This window comes from Perognathus longimembris, chromosome 21 (assembly GCF_023159225.1).
Source record: "Perognathus longimembris pacificus isolate PPM17 chromosome 21, ASM2315922v1, whole genome shotgun sequence".
NCBI classification, from domain to species: Eukaryota; Metazoa; Chordata; class Mammalia; order Rodentia; family Heteromyidae; genus Perognathus; species Perognathus longimembris.
In genome coordinates this window covers 23,546,568-23,567,055 of record NC_063181.1, presented here as the reverse complement: position 1 = coordinate 23,567,055, position 20,488 = coordinate 23,546,568, and the positions used below count along the sequence as shown (strand labels likewise).

At 39.3% G+C, this 20,488-nt stretch overlaps 1 protein-coding gene and 1 long non-coding RNA gene across 3 annotated transcripts in view; one reads left to right on the top strand and one right to left on the bottom strand.

Annotated features, from left to right (window-relative positions):
* Wwc2 (WW and C2 domain containing 2) overlaps window positions 1-20,488 on the bottom strand; it is a 167,925-nt gene that overhangs the window by 50,318 nt on the left and 97,119 nt on the right. For both annotated transcript variants that reach the window (XM_048330662.1, XM_048330664.1), the window contains exons 5-8: window positions 8,160-8,239; window positions 4,390-4,519; window positions 2,538-2,684; window positions 992-1,065 (exon numbers count right to left, since the gene is read on the bottom strand). In XM_048330662.1, the coding sequence (XP_048186619.1) occupies window positions 992-1,065; window positions 2,538-2,684; window positions 4,390-4,519; window positions 8,160-8,239 (431 nt within the window). The remainder of the gene's footprint in view (window positions 1-991; window positions 1,066-2,537; window positions 2,685-4,389; window positions 4,520-8,159; window positions 8,240-20,488) is intronic.
* The window catches only part of LOC125339495, a 28,737-nt gene continuing 11,712 nt past the window's right edge, over window positions 3,464-20,488 (top strand). Inside the window, exons 1-3 of the long non-coding RNA XR_007208548.1 lie at window positions 3,464-3,590; window positions 4,081-4,089; window positions 20,261-20,271. This is a non-coding gene — a long non-coding RNA (uncharacterized LOC125339495). The remainder of the gene's footprint in view (window positions 3,591-4,080; window positions 4,090-20,260; window positions 20,272-20,488) is intronic.

Sequence of the window (20,488 nt, the reverse complement as noted above, 5' to 3'; positions counted from 1 at the left end):
GAACTGAAGCTTAGGTTTCCTTTTAATAAACTCAAGAATCAATTAATATTAGAAATGCAGGTTACATAAAGGCAAATATTCATTTTACTTTGGTAAAGCTATATAACCTCTAAGAACTATAAATAATTACTTTAAATTTTTCTCATCCAGGGTAATATTGAGCATACTTCAATATCTAGTGGTTTTGCTTATGGCAGAGAGGCATGACATTCCGGGGGTTCTCGGCTGATGTCCTGCTCATGGGAAGGAATGTGGGATATTTCCTGGTCTCCTACGGGGTGACAATGCAGGGTTTCCCAGTGTCTCCTAAATACCAAACCAATAACATTCCTTAAGCTCTTAAATGGGAAAGAACCAAATTATCTCTATCAATATGGCCTTCTCCCTCAAAACAAGTAAGGCACACTGTATTACGAAAACAATGTGAAGTTCTATGCTAGGTAAGGTCTTCACCCCAGCAGATTCACATAAAAAGCAAGCACAAGGCCTGGTAAGCATTCAGAAGGTAGAGGAGCGAAATAAGAATCTGTTTTCCTTCTCCCGACTTAAGTCAACTGACACCCACCTTAGCACCCTCAGAGGACATTAGCAGTTAGACTTCCCTTTGAGCAAAAGAACACAGAATACATTTACCTAAGAACTCTTCAGCGGCCTCCCAGTCCTGAGCCCTGGAGTCTTTGTATGGCATTTCCATGGGGGGAAATCAATCTTCTTACTTTCAATTACAAGTACCTCCCAGAAGGGGTCAATTTTATTCTCTCCCCACCCACCCACCTACTTCTCATTAACCTCCATGGTCTTAAAACTTTGAAGGAAGGGGAAGGGAAGAGAAAGGGAAAGCAATCCTTCTATGTTACAAAGCCACCACCCAAGGCTAACTTTAGGGAGACATGTGGGGAAGTGCCCAGCAGATGTCACCACCAGAGTAGAGATTCATTCTGAAAAAGAACCGGTGGAAGCCCAGACAGAATAGCACTCCTGTGGGCCTTACCTTCTTTTGGCTTCTTCATACTGTAGGCTCAGCCTGACCTTTTCAGCTAAATTTGATCTACTTCTCACTCCAATCTAGTAAAAACAAAAGGAAAAAGAAAAGTCAATTAACTCTGCTAATGAATGAAGTAAACTGCTTTTGTTTCTAGGAAGTGCAAGTAATTGAAAAGCTCAAGAAAATGGCAGTGAAATGGGAAAGCACCGGTTTTAGAAGGCGCTTACTTTCCAGTCTCAGTAGGGGCAAAACATTTCTTTCAGCTTAAGACTGTCTGCTTTTCAGAGACTTTAACAGCACTTTCTCAACAAATTAAATTCAAGACAAAAATAACAGGTAAATGTGTCTGGTATCTAAGAGTTTATGAGGGGTGTACCGGTCAATAAAATTTATAAACTGGGACTGATTTCTTTGTCTTTTATGAGCAAAAACTTCCATCATTTGGCTTTCAGCTGTACAAAATATAAACTAAATAACCTCAAATAACATTCAAGTAGGTAGTTCTACTGTAAAATCTACCTGCGTTGCTTTCATAGCACACACTTCAAAGAAGTATAGAATTCAAAAAAGTATAGACCACAAAACTATAGCATACAAAAAGAACTTGCTAATAGCATTCCAAAAGGGAGAAAGCAAAATAGTTAATATCTAAATCACATCAAATGCTTTTAAATGTCAGCTACAAATCACAAATTCAATACTTTAATCAACTTTAAACTAACAAAAGCAAGTTTTCTTGTTAGCTGTAAAAGTCATATACTTCTTTTTCTCATTAGCCTTAATGTTCATTTGAAATGACCTAAATTTCCAAAGCTCCAAACTTAATAGAAAAAAGCTAAATTTTTATGTATCTCCAGCTTCTGAATTGAGTCTCTGAAGAAAAGCTGTTGGAGGAACTTTGAACAAAGCTATTCACAGGAACAAGTAATATATGTGTGGCACCTTAACGGAAAAGGCTCTGATTTATTTTTTTTATTTTTATTTATTTATTATTATTTTTTTTTTTGGCCAGTCCTAGGCCGTGAACTCAGGGCCTGAGCACTGTCCCTGACTTCTTTTTTGCTCAAGGCTAGCACTCTGCCACTTGAGCCACAGCGCCACTTCTGGCCATTTTCTGTATATGTGGTGCTGAGGAATCGAACCCAGGGCTTCATGTATACGAGGCAAGCACTCTTGCCTCTAGGCCACGTTCCCAGCCGATTTTTTTTTTTTTTTGGCCGGTCCTGGGCCTTGGACTCAAGGCCTGAGCACCATCCCTGGCTTCTTCCCACTCAAGGCTAGCACTCCGCCATCTGAGCTACAGCGCCCCTTCTGGCCGCTTTCCATGTGTGTGGTGCTGGGGAATCGAACCGAGAGCTTCATGTGTAGGAGGCAAGCACTCTTGCCACTAGGCCATATTCCCAGCCCCAGGCTACAATTTTTTGAAGTCAATCTTAACGAGAATGCAACACTGAATACACAGTCTAGCTCCTCTTGTTCAATTCAACACCCATAATGTTATTAAAGCCCATCAAGTTCAGCATCAGGCCAACCAACAGCACAGACAACTTACATCTCCAGAAATGTTTGTTTGTGACCCGGCATCAAGTGTCTGTCTGGAGACAGATAAATGAGAATGCACAGGACTGGATCTCAAATCTGGCTCCGAGCTGCCAATGTTCTGGTCCAAATGAAACCGCTCCTGCAGCTTAGCAAGACTCTGTCCAGGAAACACAAAGTATTTCATAAAACTCAATGTATATGAAAGGGACCCTTCACCACCACATAAAATTAAATGAAGAATGAGCTCATCTCAATGGAAAAAAAAACAAAACAATTATTTCATTTTAGATATTTTTCCATATACATGTGTGACTTTGGAAGTGAGGTCATACTAAACAGGTTGCCTAATCTTTCTCCAGATAGCATTTTCTTGTGCCTACTAGTATCTTTGGGTCTAATATTTACATTTCTTATTTCCAAAAGCTTCATCAAGCAGTTTCTATTTCATTAGGTCTTTTTCGGTTTTTGTTTGTTTTGGAAGCACTGGGGTTTGAACACAGGGCCTCACAATTGGTAGGCAGGCACTCTACCACACGAGCCACATTCCCAGTAAGATGTTTCTGTTTCAATAGGAACCTGCTATGTTGTTTAAAAATATGGTTTGCATGGATCTCCCAAAAGTTCATGCATTAGAAGATTAGCTCTGAGTGTGATCATGTTCTGAGGTAGAAGAACTGTTGTTGTTGTTGTTGTTGTTGTTGTAGGGCTGGAACTCAAGGCCTTGGTATTGTCCCTGAGCTCTTTCTGCTCAAGGCTAGCACCCTACCACTTTTGAGCCACAGCTCTAGTTCTAGTTTTCTGATAGTTAGTTAACTGGAGATAAGAATCTCTCGGACTTTCCTGACCAGGCTGAGTTGGAACTGTGATCCTCAGAGCTCAGCCTCCCAGGCGTGAGCCACCTGTGCTTGATGGTGGAAGAACTTTTAAGAAGTAATCCTGGGGCAAGAGTTTTAGGTCACTGGTGTACCACTCATGAAAGAGATTAATACAGTTTTCAAGGACCTGGTTAGTTCCTAGAGAGTGGATTATTTCAAAGGTGCAAGATTTGTCTCTGAATTTCTCTGTTTATAGGTTCTATTAAGAACTCAAATGATATCACCAGCTCTAACATTTTCCAAAACTGCAGAATAAACTCTCATTCAGTTACATGAAGACCTCATGAATTCTTAATTTATGATAATTATGAAATGGAGGGAAGGGAAAAGGAAGAATAGATATTCTTTAAAAAAATCATACACACATTAAACTATATCTAATAAGCACAGAAGTTCAAGTGATTATTTTGTTTTTCCTACACATGAGGCAGGATCACTGGGAGTTGAGACCTGTACTGCATAATAAGGGGATCTACTGCCAGCAGCAGTTTTCTACTCCATGGCTAACAGTATGGTATCCCATAACTGGATCAACATTTACTGCCCCAACCTTAGCTCACACCTCGGAATCACCTGAGTTACAAAGATCTAAGCTTCTCAATTAGCCACATGCTGAAAAATATAGCCTGTATTTTCTGATGAATTGATGCCATGTTCTTCATGTATCCCAAGCTTGAGGGATCTCTGGTTGAAAGAACTCCCCTTGCCTGGGTCCCACAGGAAGTTCCCAATGAGTTTCAGGATATACCAAGATGCTAATTTCCTTATATAGGCTGCAGGTCTCACCCAGTGACTCTGTCCCAGACTGCCTGACCTCCACATTAACCAGCTATGTCTGAACCTATAACCATGTCCTACAGGGCCCAATCAGTATGCATGGATGGGGAGAACAGAATAAAGGGACACTAGATTTGCTGGAGAATTTCTACATTGCAGTGGGGCCTAGGGAAGTAGTAGATTGGCTTAAGATATTTTATAGCAACATACCTGCATCAGATCTTGCTTTTCTTTTTCTCCTGAGCTAATGGCCTTTCTGATGGATTTCAGTTCAGTAAGAATGGCTTTGGCTTCACTAAGTTCATATCCACTCTGGCCTCCAGACATTTTTTTATCAATTCTGTTAAAAGAAAAAAAAAGAAGAAGAAAATAAAAAAGAATCAAAGAATGACAGCACATTTAAATGAACAATAGAGATTATATTTTTTGAGATGTTTGGTTGGCTATTTACATCATAACTGTGTAGTACCATCTTTTCAGGCTGATATTTCTCCTTTTTCTTGAAATCAAGTCCAGTTAAGATTTCTCCCATCTCCTGCCTGCTGTCTCATGCCTAATCATTTTTAGCTCAAACAAATATATGGCTTTTGTGTTCAGTCTTGTTTAGATGATACCATTGCTGGCTGTGCCCAACCCTCAACACATTCATCACATGCTGATTCCAATCTTCACATGAGAAAGGTAAAGGTCAGGGGTAAACACTGTAGGACAAGGATAAACATGCCAACAAAGAGCCGCCTGATTTTACATGCCATAATGCTTGTATGAAACTCAGCACACTGCTGGCAGCTTGGTAGGCCTTCAGTAAATAATTTATAAGTTCATTATTTTGATTAGTAAGTAAAACATTCTAAATGTTTTTTTTAATGTTTTTAAAACATTTAGAAGGTGTAGTTTCTTATTTCCTTTTAAATACATATGTCTTAAAATTTACGGGCTGGGAATATGGCCTAGGGGTAGAGTGCTTGCCTTGCAAGCATGGGTTTGATTCCTCAGCACCATAGAAACAGAAAAAGCCGGAAGTGGCACTGTGACTCAATTGGTAGAGTGCTAGCCTTGAGCACAAGAAGCCAGAGACAGTGCTCGGGCCCTGAGTTCAAGCCCCAGGACTGGCAAAAAAAAAAAAAAGTTATTTAAAGTTTATCCTAGAATAATTTTAAAAAATTATTCTATTTTTATGAACTAGTTCAGACTGCTAACCTGAATTTGAGAGCTTCAAAGCTAGGTAGAAATTGCTGGGCTATGCAGACTCCAGAATGGTAGACAGGCACATACCCTCTCTCTCTGCATTGCCCACAGAGCCCTCCCAACCATCTTTCCCTTTCTCCTTAATCACTCTGCTTCAAATGTTGTTCTTCTTTCTCCTTTATTGCCATGTTTCTCCCTTTTTCCTCACCACTTTTCATTCCCCATGCCTTTGTTTTTACCTAAGTGACTATAAAAGAAAACACAAGCACTGTTTGCTAGCTTTGTGATGGGGAAGGAAGGTGGGAGGGGTGGCCTGCTGGGGAAGGACCCCAGGCCCCTTACACACCTACTAGGCAAGCCCTGCACCACTGAGCTTCCCCCTCAACCACCTTTGCTGGCTTTTAAAATGAAGTGCTGTGCTTTTATGTCCTTCGACATATGTGCCTTTTTCTTAAGATATTTAAAAACATTTTTGCTTCTATGTACCCTAAAATTATTTTGACTCACATCTCTTCTCAAAGAGATTTTCATGTACATGACTTCTTTGGAAAAAGTCTCCCCTCCAGAGCTACATTTCCATAGGTTTATTTATATGGCTTCTGGCTTGCTGAGTGGCTTATTATTTTTCAGTTCCCAACTCTGAGTGCACACCGAAGGCAGTGGAATGGAAATGTACATCTTCCTGGTATCTATCTACACAGAAGCTATGTTACTGTTTAGGCCAAAGTCAACTTTGGGACCACACAGTGAAATGAGTAACTCATGGAAGAACATGGTATTTGCTCAACTAGCATAAAACTACTGTACCAAGTAAAATGAAAGCTCAAGGTGAAATTACCTGATAATTCCAGTTCAATAAAAAATATCCTACTTTATTTTAAATAAGTTACAAAAATCCTGCAGTGAGATCCTGTCTTTTCCTGAGATGAATTTTGTATCATAGTAACAAAGTCTCCTTCTAGTCAGAAATGTGGTTTCTTTAGAAGCCTGGTTTCTGAGTCCAATCACTTATCATCAAGATTTCAGTAGTATGGCGGTTAACAGCTGAGTGAGAACAGCTTTATTTTGTCTATAGTTAAGATCAACAGGACAGGTCTGCTAGTAGATATCATATCTTTTTGCTTTGGGTTGAAAGAATTAGAATCAGTCCATGAGTGCCTGAATTTCTACAACAAATGTCTATTGTTTTCTTGTGGAATGTTATTGACAGATCCTTAAAAATGCCTTAGATTCCTATAAAAATGCTTACAAGCAAACTGCTTTGAAACAATACAGCATTGTTACATCCACACCACAAAAGCAAGGAGTTTGGCTAACCTTTAAACCTGGGTGGTACGATGGGTTATAATTTCATGTGCCTTAAAAATGTTGAACATATGGTATAGTCAAACATTTTGTGGCACTCTGTAACGTTTGTTCTCTTTCCCCATCCCTACCCGGAAGTCTTGCTTTAAAATACCGCTACACAACTGCTCTAGCATATTTAGGTCATGGAGGCCTGGGGGTCTTCCAAGGCACTGCTCAGCAGCACTTTTCCTTAGAACTCGGCTACATTTAAGACCCACCAGGATCTCATAAAATATGCCTGGCCTGGTGTGGACATCAGAAACAGGTATTGTTGAGAGCTCCTCAGATAATCCTAATACTTGGCTACATTTGAGAAACACTAGGATAGAAACATCTGAAAGAATATCAGCCTACTGATTTTTATGGAGGAGTCAAAAAAGAAACTGAGCCATAAAAAGCAACCCTCTGAAAGGACAGTCACATGCCTGACTAGTCAGTAGTGACCAGTGAGTGGGGATCCCAAGATACAAGCCACCATTCACACATACACATGCACACACGCGCACACACATATACACAGACATACACAAAACAATCAGCATGTGTTTGGCCAAAAGCACACGATCTTTAATGGGGGAAATGCCTTACTGCCCTCGATTGTTCCAAGTTTCCCAAGACAAGAGAGCAGAGTAGGATCTCACAGACAAAAGCAACAGAGCTAGATGCTTTCCAGAGAGGTGACTACTGGGAACAGTTTTGCCTTCCTGAGGCACTGGTGAGGAAGACTCTGGAAAACCTGGTTGAGCATGAAACTCCTGAGGGAAAACCATAGAAATACTGTACCACGAGTGGTAGGTAGCACCCAGTCCAGTACCATGCAAAGGGACATAAAGGCAGAGGACAAAACCTTTGATCATCTCAGTGGCCATGTAGCTATGAAAACCACAGTTCCTTTCCATGAGATTTCTAGGCTGTGGAATGGAAGACAGAAAGCCAGGCTCACCTGTTACAGTTTGTTTAAGGTGGGCCTCCTTAGTAGAAAGAACAATAAGGTCCTACATGCTAGTACAGTGAGAGGTAATAGAACCTACGACCGTTTCTTATCTACATTTTCCTTTAGCCTGGCTCAGTCTAAAGCTATTCCAATGGCCCATTAAACGTCAGAAGTAAAATGCAAAGTGAGAAGCAATGTGGAAATGTGGCAGGGCAAGCTCCTTTGTAGAGTTCGTGCTCCTTTCAGATCAGTCAGGTTGGATTTGAGGTCTGTGGGACTAACGGGGAGACTGTACCTCTAGGAGAGCTCAGGGCAGCTGCCAACTTAGAGAGGATTAAGTTTATTGTTGTTGTTGCTGCTGTTGTTAGCTGATTGCTTTTTTTAAAATATACTTTTTAATGTTACATTTCTTAGAGATACCTTTTATTTAATCAGTACTTCTATTTTCTTTTTATTAAGTTGGGGAGCTTTGAATTACTGTAAAGTCAATTTCAGTATTTTTAATACTCACTGTTGCAATGTTTCAAACCCTTGTTCTTTATAGAGTAGTTCTTGCTTCATCTGGGAGAGTTCTCTCTTCAGCTTTTTAACCTTTTGGAAGAAATCAATGCATATGTTAATGCTTGCAAATGACTAGCAGTAATACACTGTATTATAAGATGATAAATTAGTAAGCTATTAAACACACAGAGCCAATACTTTCAGTAGCATTCATTTTTACCAGTATGTCCTTCACGTAAACTCTATGGAAAAGTCTATTAATTATGTGTAAGTTATCAGTGATGCATGATTAGTATCATGGCTGTATTTAGCACCATTCCAATGCAGTGGACATCATCATGGCCCTTGTTTTGTGGAAACAGACAATAAGAGGCAAAATCAGAACTTCAAACCAGAGCATCACCAACTCAAAAAGCTTGAACCCCTTTCTGCTTCATTCACTATACCCTAGGACCACTGGCTTGGCTAACACTGGCCTTAGTGCTCTTGCTTATGCTGTCCCCACTGCCCTGGGCTTTGGGACCTTCCATGTCACTCTAGAGTCAGTTCAAGTGTCACCTTTCCATTAGGACTTCTCTAACTACCCTCCCCATGCCATTAATCTGTTACATTTACTTCAGAGTACATTTCAAGAGCTGAAATCTTCTGTGTACTTGTTTATCACCCTTCCACTATGGGGAAATAGGCTACAACACTCTCTCATATCCCAAGTATCTAGAGCAGCACCAGGCAAACAGTAGGTGATCATCAAATACTTCTTTCTCAACAGATTTTTTTCCCATCTGTCTAATATACTTTTTGGTAATGACAATTCTAAAATTTGACAGGTTAGAAAAATAGTGCATGCCGGGTTTAGTCACAAACTAATAAAGGTTTTTGCATGAGGGCTGGGAATTTATTTCCACATATTAAGTTTACAGTTTAATAAAGAAGTTCTGTTGTTTAGTACTTTAGTGTGTTTTTCAACTTTTGTTTTCTATTCGTTTCACTCATTCCACAAGTATTTATGGATTCTGCACTACAAGTCAGGTCTTCCCAGAGAGGAAGGGCTCCCTTAGGGCGAGTGCAAAAAGAGAAAGGGTAGGAAACAGCAAATATCTGGAATGTAAAGAATCTGCTGGTGCTGAATTCCAGAAGGGATGGGCAGCATGAGCTGGACTGAAAAGAAGCTATATTAGAAATGTCTAAATCTTAGCTAGGAGCCTTAACAAGGAGGGACTTGCACTTTTTAGACTTTCAGTGACCACTGTGACAGCTCTGGTGGCAGAGTTAGTGGGGCTGAGGCAACAGGCTGGGTAAGTGTTACAGAGAGCAGAGCCACGGAGGGTTAGAAATGTACAGGACTGGTGGTGGAGTCCAGGTGTAGGTGAAGAAGTGGTGCCAAGGATCACTCAGGAGTCTAGCTTGGAAGATAGGTAGATGAAAGTGCTTTCTCAGTGGGACCAAATTCAGGAAGACCTTAAGAGCAAGTAGAAGCCAGGTGCTGGTGGCTCACACCTGTAATTCTAACTACTCAGGAGGCTGAGATCTAAGGATTGAGACTTGAAGCTAGTTTAGGCAGAAGTCCATGAGACTCTTATCTCCAACTGACTACCCAAAAGGCCACAAGTACAGCTGTGGCTCAACTGGTGGAACTCTAGCCTTGAACAAAAAAGCTCAGGGACAGCACCCAAGTCAAGTTCAAGCCCCAGTACACATACACAAATAAGTGCACGCGTATGCACACACGCACACACAAGCACACACAATAGAATATGTAATGATGTTCAGCCTGGTCTTCACTAGCAGTCAACAACTTTTCTTCTCTGGAGCCAAGTGACATCACTAGTTAGCAGAGGATCACTGTTTCTACTCTCCCATTCTTCAAGCCACCCTCAAATGAAGGACACAGAATGACAAAACAAAGCAACCAGAGGATGTAGCTAATGCTGACTTGCAAACCTAAGAACAAGATAGACTCTACTAGAAAGCAATAATGAAAAGTAATGCTCATGAATAACTTCTATGTATTACAAGCACTGTGCTAAATGTAAATAAATACCCATTCTCAATCTTCACAATTACTCAATTAGACAGGCACAGATCTATCTATCTATCTATCTATCTATCTATCTATCTATCTATCTATCTATCTATCTATCTATCCATCCATCCATCCTCTGTCTGTCTGTCTATGTATCTGGGTGCCAGTCCTGGAACTTGAGCTCAGGGCCAGGGCATTGTCCCTGAGCTTCTTTTGCTAGCACACTACCACTTGAGCCACAGCTCTACTTCCAAGGGTTGGTTTTTTTTGGTAGTTTTTAGTGGGAATAACAGTTTTACAGACTTTCCTGCCTGGGCTGGCTTTGAACTATGATCCCTAGTGTTGGGGTCAGCTGCACCTTTAAGGGGCCACAGCTGACCTCAGCCTGTCCCTCCCCTTCCTGTCTTTAAGGGGAAGAGAAGGAAGTCTGACATCACTTAAGGGACAGCTCCTTGGGACCAATCAGGGGCCCCTCTCTTGTGCCCGCCTTTAGGGTATATCTGGGAGGCTCCTCATTTGAATAAACAGAAGCCCTAATGGTTTTCTCCAGGGGCCCACGTGTCCGTGTCGTTCTTGGCGGCTTTGGGGCACCCTGCGACCACACGCCACCGAGGCTACCCGTGGCCATCGCTCCCTCGTGAGCGATCATGGACCACCCGGGAAGGGGCGGACAAGCGAGGGGAAGTCGAGAGAGAGACGAGGCTACCTGTGGCCATCGCTCCCACGTGAGAGCGATAAAGGGCCACCCGGGAAGGGGCGGACAAGCCCCTTCCTCCCCCCAAGCGAGGGGAAGTCGAGAGAGCCCACACCTAGATCTCAGCCTTCTGAGTAACTAGGATTACAGGCCTGAGCCACAGGTGCCCAGCCAGACTCAAATTTAAATCTTATTTTCTGGACGAGGAATCTGGGAAGAGAAGGTTATACTGCTATAAAGAAGCAGATACTAGCCTAGAATCCAGGAGAATGCTTTAAAAATGTACTCACAAACATTTTAGATATTAATGGCACAATAATACATGTGAAAGACAAAGTGGAACTGAGCAAAATGACTTAAATAAAACCTATGGCCTTTTGTTCTACCCGCAGAGCTTCATTATTCCTATGTTCCACCAGAACTAAGACATGAACAGATCCCTCCAAGCCCTAGAGGCTGGACTTTATGTACTGAACTTTCTACAGCTGAAGTCATCATCTAATTTTATATATATGTCTATGCAATCAAATCTCACAACCCAGAGTACTAAATTGGAGGGAAGAAACCCTCAGCTTTTGCACATTTCTTGCTTTCTATACTGACTATGCTAAAGCAACTGACATTTTAAATTGATTTCAAAGTTATTTCTGAAAACTAGGAAAATGCTGTGATTAAATGTGATAAGTATGACTGGAAATCATACAGCTTCTCATCACCTTGTACAATCCTAGTGCAGTTATGTTTTATTTTAAAAGAAGAGGAAAAAAGATGGTGACATTGAAGAAAAGTGAATTCCAAAATCTGTAGACCTTAGAAGGATCATGAGACAGGCAGGTTTTGAAAGTCTGCCCTTAAGGTGAACCCTGCAACATTAAAGCTATAATGAGCAAAATGGTATTTTATTAATGACTACCTTCTCTTTTCACCATTCTCTCCTCTGTCCTGCAGGAAGCTCCTTACACAAGCCAATAAAGGGCAACTGTCAGCGTGCTTGTTCTGGCACTTTCTCTCCTGACTACCACTTCTGTCCCCTAAAACCCTCACCATTCTGCCCTATGTGTCAGGCTACCTTTAGAGAAAGTGAGAAACCAACTCCAGATAGTCAGCAAATTAATAATCCAATTCTTTTTGTTAGCTTCTTTAAAGAACAGAGGAAACTAGCATCTCAGATGCTGCTAGAACCATTTATCATGATTAATTAGATGGAAGCAAGGGGTTGAATAATTCTTACAACTTTTAACAAAAGTAGAACAACTGAAGGTATGGGCAAGGTTGGGAGGGATGGGGGAAGAATGATAGAAGAGGTAAAATTGATTAAGATGCATTGTGTTTATAAACTGATTAAACTGAAACTCCTTTGCACAATTACTTAAGAGGCAGGTTTTTTTAATGAAACAAAGGCAATAAAAATTATGTGAAAAACAAATGAAATTTATTGTCTCAAGGTATAAGTAGTAGGGAATAAAGTGGAAAATGAATGCCAGATCTCTGCAAATGAATAAAATAAACCAATAAGTCATCATATGATTAGCAGTTTCACACCTACAAAATACCCAAAGAAAGGAAAATGCATATCCACAAACTCATGTATATATGTATTTCATGACAGTACTACTTATAATATTTAAAGAAAATAACCCAAATTTCCACTCAATGATGAAAGGATAAATGAAATGTTATTGAACACAACAAAGGAATGAGTCTTGACACCTGCTGCCACCTGGGTGAGCTTTCCAAGCGCAATGCGCAGTGAATAGAGAACAGAGAAAACAGTGGCCTTGAAGGTAATGTCCAGAGCAGGTAAATCTAGAGAGGCAGAAAATAAAATAGTAGTTGCATAGAGTTTTGCAGGGATAGAGAAAAAGAAGTATGCAGAATGAGAAGAAATTGCTGATGGGCACGGGGCTCTCTTCAAGAGGCAGAAAGGTTCTAAAATAGATTGTGAGAAGTATCTACAACTGCACTAAAAAGCTATTAGACTGTACATTTGAAATGGGCAAAATGTATAGATTATGACTTATTTCCCCTCTTTGGTCCCTGGATCATGGGCACATTTGGCTTCACATTAGATACCCACACCCTTTCATCTAATTCTGAATAATTGGTGGTAGAACCACCCAGATCAACTTCCTCACCATCTGTCTTCTCACCTGCAGTTACTTTTTGAGCTTATATTGTTTACATTGTACTTACATGGATGGCTTATGTTTTGTTTTATTGTACAAACTTATCAGCATTAAATGGTGTCAAGGTTATAACTCTTCAGACTTTCCCTTCATCTTGAGTCATTTTTGGTCAATGACATTTGGACCTTTTAAAAATCCTATCTCAAAGTTTAAATATAATCTGAATTTTCTCAAAATACTCTCTTTCCTTTTGCCAGTCCTGGGGCTTGAACTCGGGGCCTGGGTGCTATCCCTGAGCTCATTTTGTTCATGGCCTGCACTCTATCACATGAGCCACGGTGCCACTTCTGGCTTTTTTTCTGTGATTATTGGAAATATTCTCATGGGCGTTTCCTGACCAGGCTGGCTTCAAACCATGGTCTCTTGAGTAGCTAGGTTTACGGGGGGAGGGAGACATTTTTTCTCACTTTTGAGTCAGCTGATCCTGACAGATGCATATCAATTTTATTTTCTTTTGAAAGAACCAAATTTTACTTACCTTGATCCTCTCTGTAATAGTCATGTTTCCTATTTCAGTGACTTTTACTCTTATATGGATTTTCTTTCAGGGGAGGGGAGACCACACCTTAATGAGGTTTAATAACTCAGGGCTTCATTCTTGCCTGGTAGTTTGTACTTTGTGTTGTTTCCTTTCTAGCCTCTTTGGATCTGTTCTGTTCTTTCGTCAAATTTTCTTCCTTAATTTTAAGAGTTCCATATTTTCTGGTAGAATGCACTTAAGGCATTGTCTTTACCTCTAAGCATTAAACATTAGCACTAAGGCTCCAGAGTTATACTTCCTGGCCTTTTCCAATCTCTTCACTATTTTCCCTCCTAGATGTAGGATCCAACCTGGTAGAATGTGATGTTGTACTCTGCCTTCAAATCTCTTCAGTCTCTTCAATCTGTGTTATGACTTACTAATAACTGACTCAATTTTGAAGAATACTGGTTGGATGTCTATAAATAATGCCTCAATTTAAATTTGCTCATTCACAATCACATTTGAGATTATGGGTTATAGGCAAAATACCACAGAGGGGCTGTGATCTTCTCAAATGTTACCAGAGTATGTATATCAACAGAATTGGTGATCAAACCTCAATCAATTGGTTATACTGAGGTTTACCAAGTTTCTTTAGTAGTTCACTATTTTTCTCTTTCCAAACACTGCATTAGAAAGTGACTGTTGAAGAACAAGAAAGGAATGCCAAAAAATTAGTGGATATGTTAAAAACCACCAGTGTTTTAATAACACATACTCAGAGATTACTTTGAGGCTATGAAAAAGTTCTGTTTTTCAAAGTTTTACCAATTTTAGCAAAGAGTTTTTATGTACCTTTAATCCATTTCCTAAGTAAGTAAATTCTAAGTTTTTTTTTTAACCTGGAAGTATAACACACATATTGAAAAGAAAAAATAAAAGAAATACTCAATTCAGTGTCACAATACCAAAGTCACAATACCATGTATTGAACAATGGTTCACAAAATACATATTCCAATAAGCTATTCTTGCATCCCTCCAAATTATTCTTCCCTTCACCCTAAAGGTAATCCTTATCTTGCCTTTTTTGGGGGGAGGAGGGGTAGTATTGGGGGCTGTACTCAAGAACTCATGCTAACAAGCCAGGTGCTCTACTTACATCTTGCCTCTAGACTATTTTTGTTCATTATTTTTCACAGGGTCCTGCTTTTTGACTGGGGCTGGCCTTGGACCACAATATTTCTATCTTTGCTTCTTGTATAGCCGGGATTACAGGAGCATACCACTAGGTGGTAACTATAGAGATGAAGTCTCGGTAAGTTTTTGTCTGAACTGGCCTCAAAGAGTGACCCTCCTGATACACCCGGGATTATGGATGTGTGCCACCACCCCTTGTGCTTGGGATCTATATTTTAATGATGCATTACAGATCATGATCTTTTTCTTTTTGTATTCAATCATCTTGTCCTTTAAAACTATCCATTGATATACCTATGTTTGTGTCCGTATCACACTGTTGTAATTACTGAGAAATTATGCATTTGAATATATTATGATAAAGGCTCATGTACTATTGCTCATCTGGCTATAACAAATAATTATGTACATAAACACCACTTCTCACTAAAGAAATCATTGATTCTTGGAGAAATGTTTGTCATGGGGGGTCTAGTGAAAAATGCCAAGGACATCTTTGTAAAGTAGAATAAAAGAAAATGATAAAGATATTGAGATCAAAGGCCATAGGGGAGCACCAGTAAAATCAGACATACTTTCACAGAATAGTATGATACGATGACAAATAAGAAACATAACTTCAGGACTAAAATGTCAACTATGTTTAAGCCCATGAGCATATACTTTGTAATCCCTGATGATACTTCCAGAATGAAAAAGAAACAAAAATGTGACAGTGTGTGCTTCTTGAAGATGTAGACATCATCTGTGACAAATTCTCTCTAAATTTTCCGCCCTCCCCAGAAAACCTTGGCCTCATTAATTCCCTAGCTACAACTGGCAACTGAAAGAAAATATAGAAGCTAAAGACATTTGTTCATGCCTACTCCTGGAATGTAAGAAACACAACTAAGATAGTGAGGACCTCTATAAATGACTTGATTATTCCGAACAGTTACAAAGAAAAGGATGAAGATTAAAAATAAGATGTTAGAAATATATCTACCAATTGCCATGTGCAGACTATATCTGAGCCCTGATTCAAATAAACCACCACTATCAACCACAATGGTAAAACAGAAATACATTGTGACACAAAGAAGTTGACAGAATTTGTGGACAGTACCAAAGAATTTGACCTAACATTAAAAAAAAAAAAGATAATGGTATAATGGTTATGTTTTTTATATATACTTACTTGTGGAAATATAATATTTAGATTAAGTAATATATTATCTTAAATTGTCAGCAAAATAATCCATTGAAATGGAAGAAAAATGAAAGAACAAAATTGTTGAGGGATATGATGGAAATAATAATTATAATATTCTCTGTGTGAATTATAATATTCTGATTAATAATTCCCATAATAATACAGTTTTAATCTAAGACAATTGCCCTTACTTGGTGTTTTCAATTTTTAAATCTCTGCTTATTTATTTGTCCAATTCAAAATTGATCATTCACCAATGATTATTTTCTTGTTATTCTTATCTGTTCAGACAGTACATTCCCTCCAAGGAGCTGCTAATTCCATTTCGCTTTATAAACTGTCACGAGTGTGATGGATATAAAGTGTGTAAGGAAGAGACTAATATGGTGGCTTAAGCAAGCAAGAAGACACTAAGTAACTCTTTAACAACAATACAATGTCAATGAAGGATTTCTTTTTAAGTATATTATTATTTAGCTTGTAGTTTAGCATCCTTCAAATAGAAGGAGGCCAAAATCATTATAGAGGAAATGAAATATTACAAAATCCATAAATGTGATGCAGTGTTAGTTTACTGCCCTCAAAGTATGCTTTAAAACAACAACACTAATGTGCTATGAATTTAAATTATTTAAAGTTACTAGGATTGCCTAATAAATATCAGTTCTTGTATTAACCAAGTCTTCCTCTCATGTCCTTTTTTTTTCTTATGTCTTTTGTTAGGGAATGTAGATCAAATAATATAATTCTTCATTCTACTAAGACTGCTGAACTATTTTCTAACCAAACACAAAACAATACAAATTTATTTGTGAATAACCTAGAAGAATAAACTGCATCTACTGCACACCTTGGTGTTGCAAATTATCATTGTTCTTTCTCCTTCAATACCTTAAGTAAATCATAACTGAAAGAACTCAGACACTGAAGATTTTGCTGTGTTTTTGTTTTTGATTAAGGTTCAAGTAGCCCAAGCTCCCCTTGAATACTGTTAAATATGCTGAACTGGCTTTGACTGCATGATTCTCCCATGGAGCCTACCTGGTAGGTAGGTGCACACCTAGCTGAAGCTAAATTTTAAATAACGTGGAAGTACAAGGACACCTTTCATGTCTAGTGGAGAGGCAATCCTCATTTGTAATAACTTGTATTCTCAGCATATTTCTTGTCATTTGAGAGACTGCTATGATTTGTTTTATTCTTAAAGTATTATATTTTGAGTTGCACATTCATTAATTACTTTAATCCTATTCAATGGTTACAAAGTCTTATACTTGACTGTTGTTCTTTTAAATCTATGCCCAAGATTAGAAACAGGGGAGACTGTGGGTGACTTTTCTAAATTCATCACCACTCCTAAAAGTGATAATTTGTAACAAAATGTAAGTAAATACTGAGAATGAAAGCTGAACACTGTTATTAGTGATAGTGTGTCACTAGCTAGCCATGTGTTTGAGATGGAGTACAAATAACTTAACCAAAAAGCCTTTTGCTTTCCTGTTTTACAAAATTAAAAGTTGTCCTGGATCACAAACTTGGGGGAGGCTCTCAATAAGCTGGTCAATGCTTTTGTCTTGTTTGTGTTATTTTTTTTTTAAGCCAATAGTGAGGCTTGAACTTAAGGCCTAGGCACTGTCAAGGCTAGTGCTCTACCACTTGAGCCACAGCTCTACTTATGGCTTAAGTTAGTTAGTTGGGGATAAGAGTCTCACAGACTTTTCTGCCCAGGCTGGTTTCAAATTGTGATCTTCAGATTTCAAGTTCCTAAGTAGCTACGATTATGGTAGTGAGCCAACAGCACCTGATACATTTATCTTTCATACTTGCAATGCTCTCTTTCAGCTTGATCAACAACAATAAGGACTTAATAAAATTGACTAAAATTTTTCTCATCCAAATTTCACTACATTTCACCTATTTGTAATCTTGGGCATAGACTTTTAATGGTGGATGAGTGTGAAGTTTAGTAGTAGGAGATATTCTATCCCCAAAGCCAAAAAAATAGGAATTACACAGCAATAAATTTTACATTGCTCTTTCTAAAATATATTTTTCTCAAGAAATTAAAAGCTTTCTTTTTAAATTAAGTATCTTAATAAAAAGTGTTATTTTGCCATTCCAATGAGCGAAAATAATCTATCAGGAAACACTGCTATATCTGGTTTGACTGAGGAGGACAATAACAGTGGTGATGGACATAGCATGAAATAACCTGAGACAGATGCTCTAGACAGATGTTCCCACATTCATGGTTTCCAAACAGTTGACCCACCGTCTCTCAGCCAAACAAAGGAGGCAAGCCTGCTAACAACTGCAGCATTACAATAATAAAGTATAAAATCAGGGTTTGGACATGCTCAAAAAGGTTTTACTGCCAGGTGCTGGTGGCTCATGTCTATAATACTAGCTACTAAGGAGACTAAGGTCTGATGATTAAGATTCAAAGCCAGCCTGGGCAGGAAAGTTCTGACACTCTTATCTCTAATTAGTCACTGGAAATGAAGCTATAGGTCAAGCAGTAGAGTGCTAGCTTTGAGCATATGAACTCAGGGGCAATGCCCAAGTACCTGAGTTCAAGCCCCAGGAACAGTACCAAAAATTAAAAGGTTCTATGGTGACCAAAAAAATGCAGGTAGAAACTGGGTACTGGTGGCTCACACCAGTAATCCTAGCTATTCAGGAGGGTGAAATCTGAGGACCACAGTTCAAAGACAGCCCATGCAGGAAAGTCCATGAGACCCCTCACCTCCAGTTTACCACCAGAAAACTGGAAGTAGAACTATACTTCAAAGTGGTAGAATGCTAGCCTTGAGCAAAAAGAACTCAGTGACAGTGCCCAAACCCATAGTTCAAGCTCCATGGCCAAGACACACACACACACACACACACACACACACACACACACACACACCCTCAGTGACAGCACTCAGGCCCTGAGGTTCAAGCCCCAGGACCAGCATCAATTTTTTTTTTTTAATGCAGGCAGGTACATAGAGATACCAAAGCAGAAGAGTTCATTCATGAATCACACTATTCCTGTGACACTAATTTGTGAGAGAACTTGTGCACACAGGGAATTTAACTGGTTAAGCCAGCCAAGAGAAGCCAAATTCATCAAAATCAAGAAACTGCAACATTAACTATCCACATCTGAAGAGAGCTACCCCACCAAAATGTGCACAAATACCAGAGATACTCAATGTGCCCAAACCACGGAAACAAAACAACAGCAATATATGCCACAGGGGGTCCAGGACACTTCTAGGCAAACATTTTCATTGCTCAGAGTTTAAAAGAAGCATTGGTGACAGAGGTGAAATCAGGGTGGCTTCTAACTTTTTGTTATAATTCTATAGGAATGTCTTACTTCCTCTTGAAAAATCATCTTTTTTTTTTTTTGTCAGTCGTGGAGCTTGAACTCCGGGCCTGGGTCCTGTCCCTGAACTCTTCAGCTAACAGCTAGCACTCTACCACTTGAGCCACACACAGTACCAATTCTGTTTTTCTGGTGGTTAATTGGAGATAAGTCTCGGGACTTTCCTGCACCAGCTGGCTCTGAATCACAATCCCCAGATCTCAGCCTCCAGAGAAGGCATGAGCCACCGGCACTCGGCTTAAAGAATTTTCCTTTTTATTATCACACATTCAGTACACTGGGGGGATTTCACTGTGGCTTGTCTCCTCCAGTCCATCTCCTCCACTCTAGTGCTCTCTTGAGGAAGCATCTTCCTAAGGAGGGTATGTCCCTTTGGTTCATCTTGTGGTTGTAAAGTGATGAAATACATACAATATGCATATTATAGATATATGCAAAATGTTTATAATATCTCTACATTTGATATATATTTAAGTTCTATATGTATGCATTATTATAGATAAATTGTTATTTGTGTTTTTTATTAAGACTGCTATACTGGGAGACAGCTGTGGGGAATGTAACCACAGGGTTCTCCTGTGATACCCTTGATTGATCCAGGGTCCATTTCCTTTTAAATGGTTATTTGAATGAGAAGTCCTAATAGGTTTTGCTGGTAAACCCCTTCCTCAGTTTGCCTATTTCCTACAAGGGATTGAAATTGATAGGCTACAAGAACCTATTGTGGTCATTCCATTTACAATGTGTCTTACAAAGATAAGAACTATGAAAAATGGCTAACATTTCAAAGGACAGCAATACTAAGTAATAGCTTCCTGGGAAGTGCACAGCTCAAGTAGTACTGGAGCTTATTAGGGGTGAGTTTTGGCAAAAATGCCTTCCATTTCCTATTTCTTCAATAAGGTACCTAGTCTAGTAGATTAGAAATGTACAGAAACAGTATGGAGATCCAGTACTAAAGCAGCAGAGACATGATAGTCTTGAGAAATGTACAGAGGAATACAAATGGGTTGATCAAGTAGTGGGTCAATGACATCTGAAGGTCATTTGTTGCAGACCACTTCTATGAATGACTTTGATAAATGAAATCCCCCCTCCAAAAGTCCAAACTTCCAATAAGCACACATAATTTTGCTTCTTGATTTTGGTGCTGGGGGCTGAACCTAGGGTTTTACACAGGCAAGTGAGTTACATCCTCAGTCCACA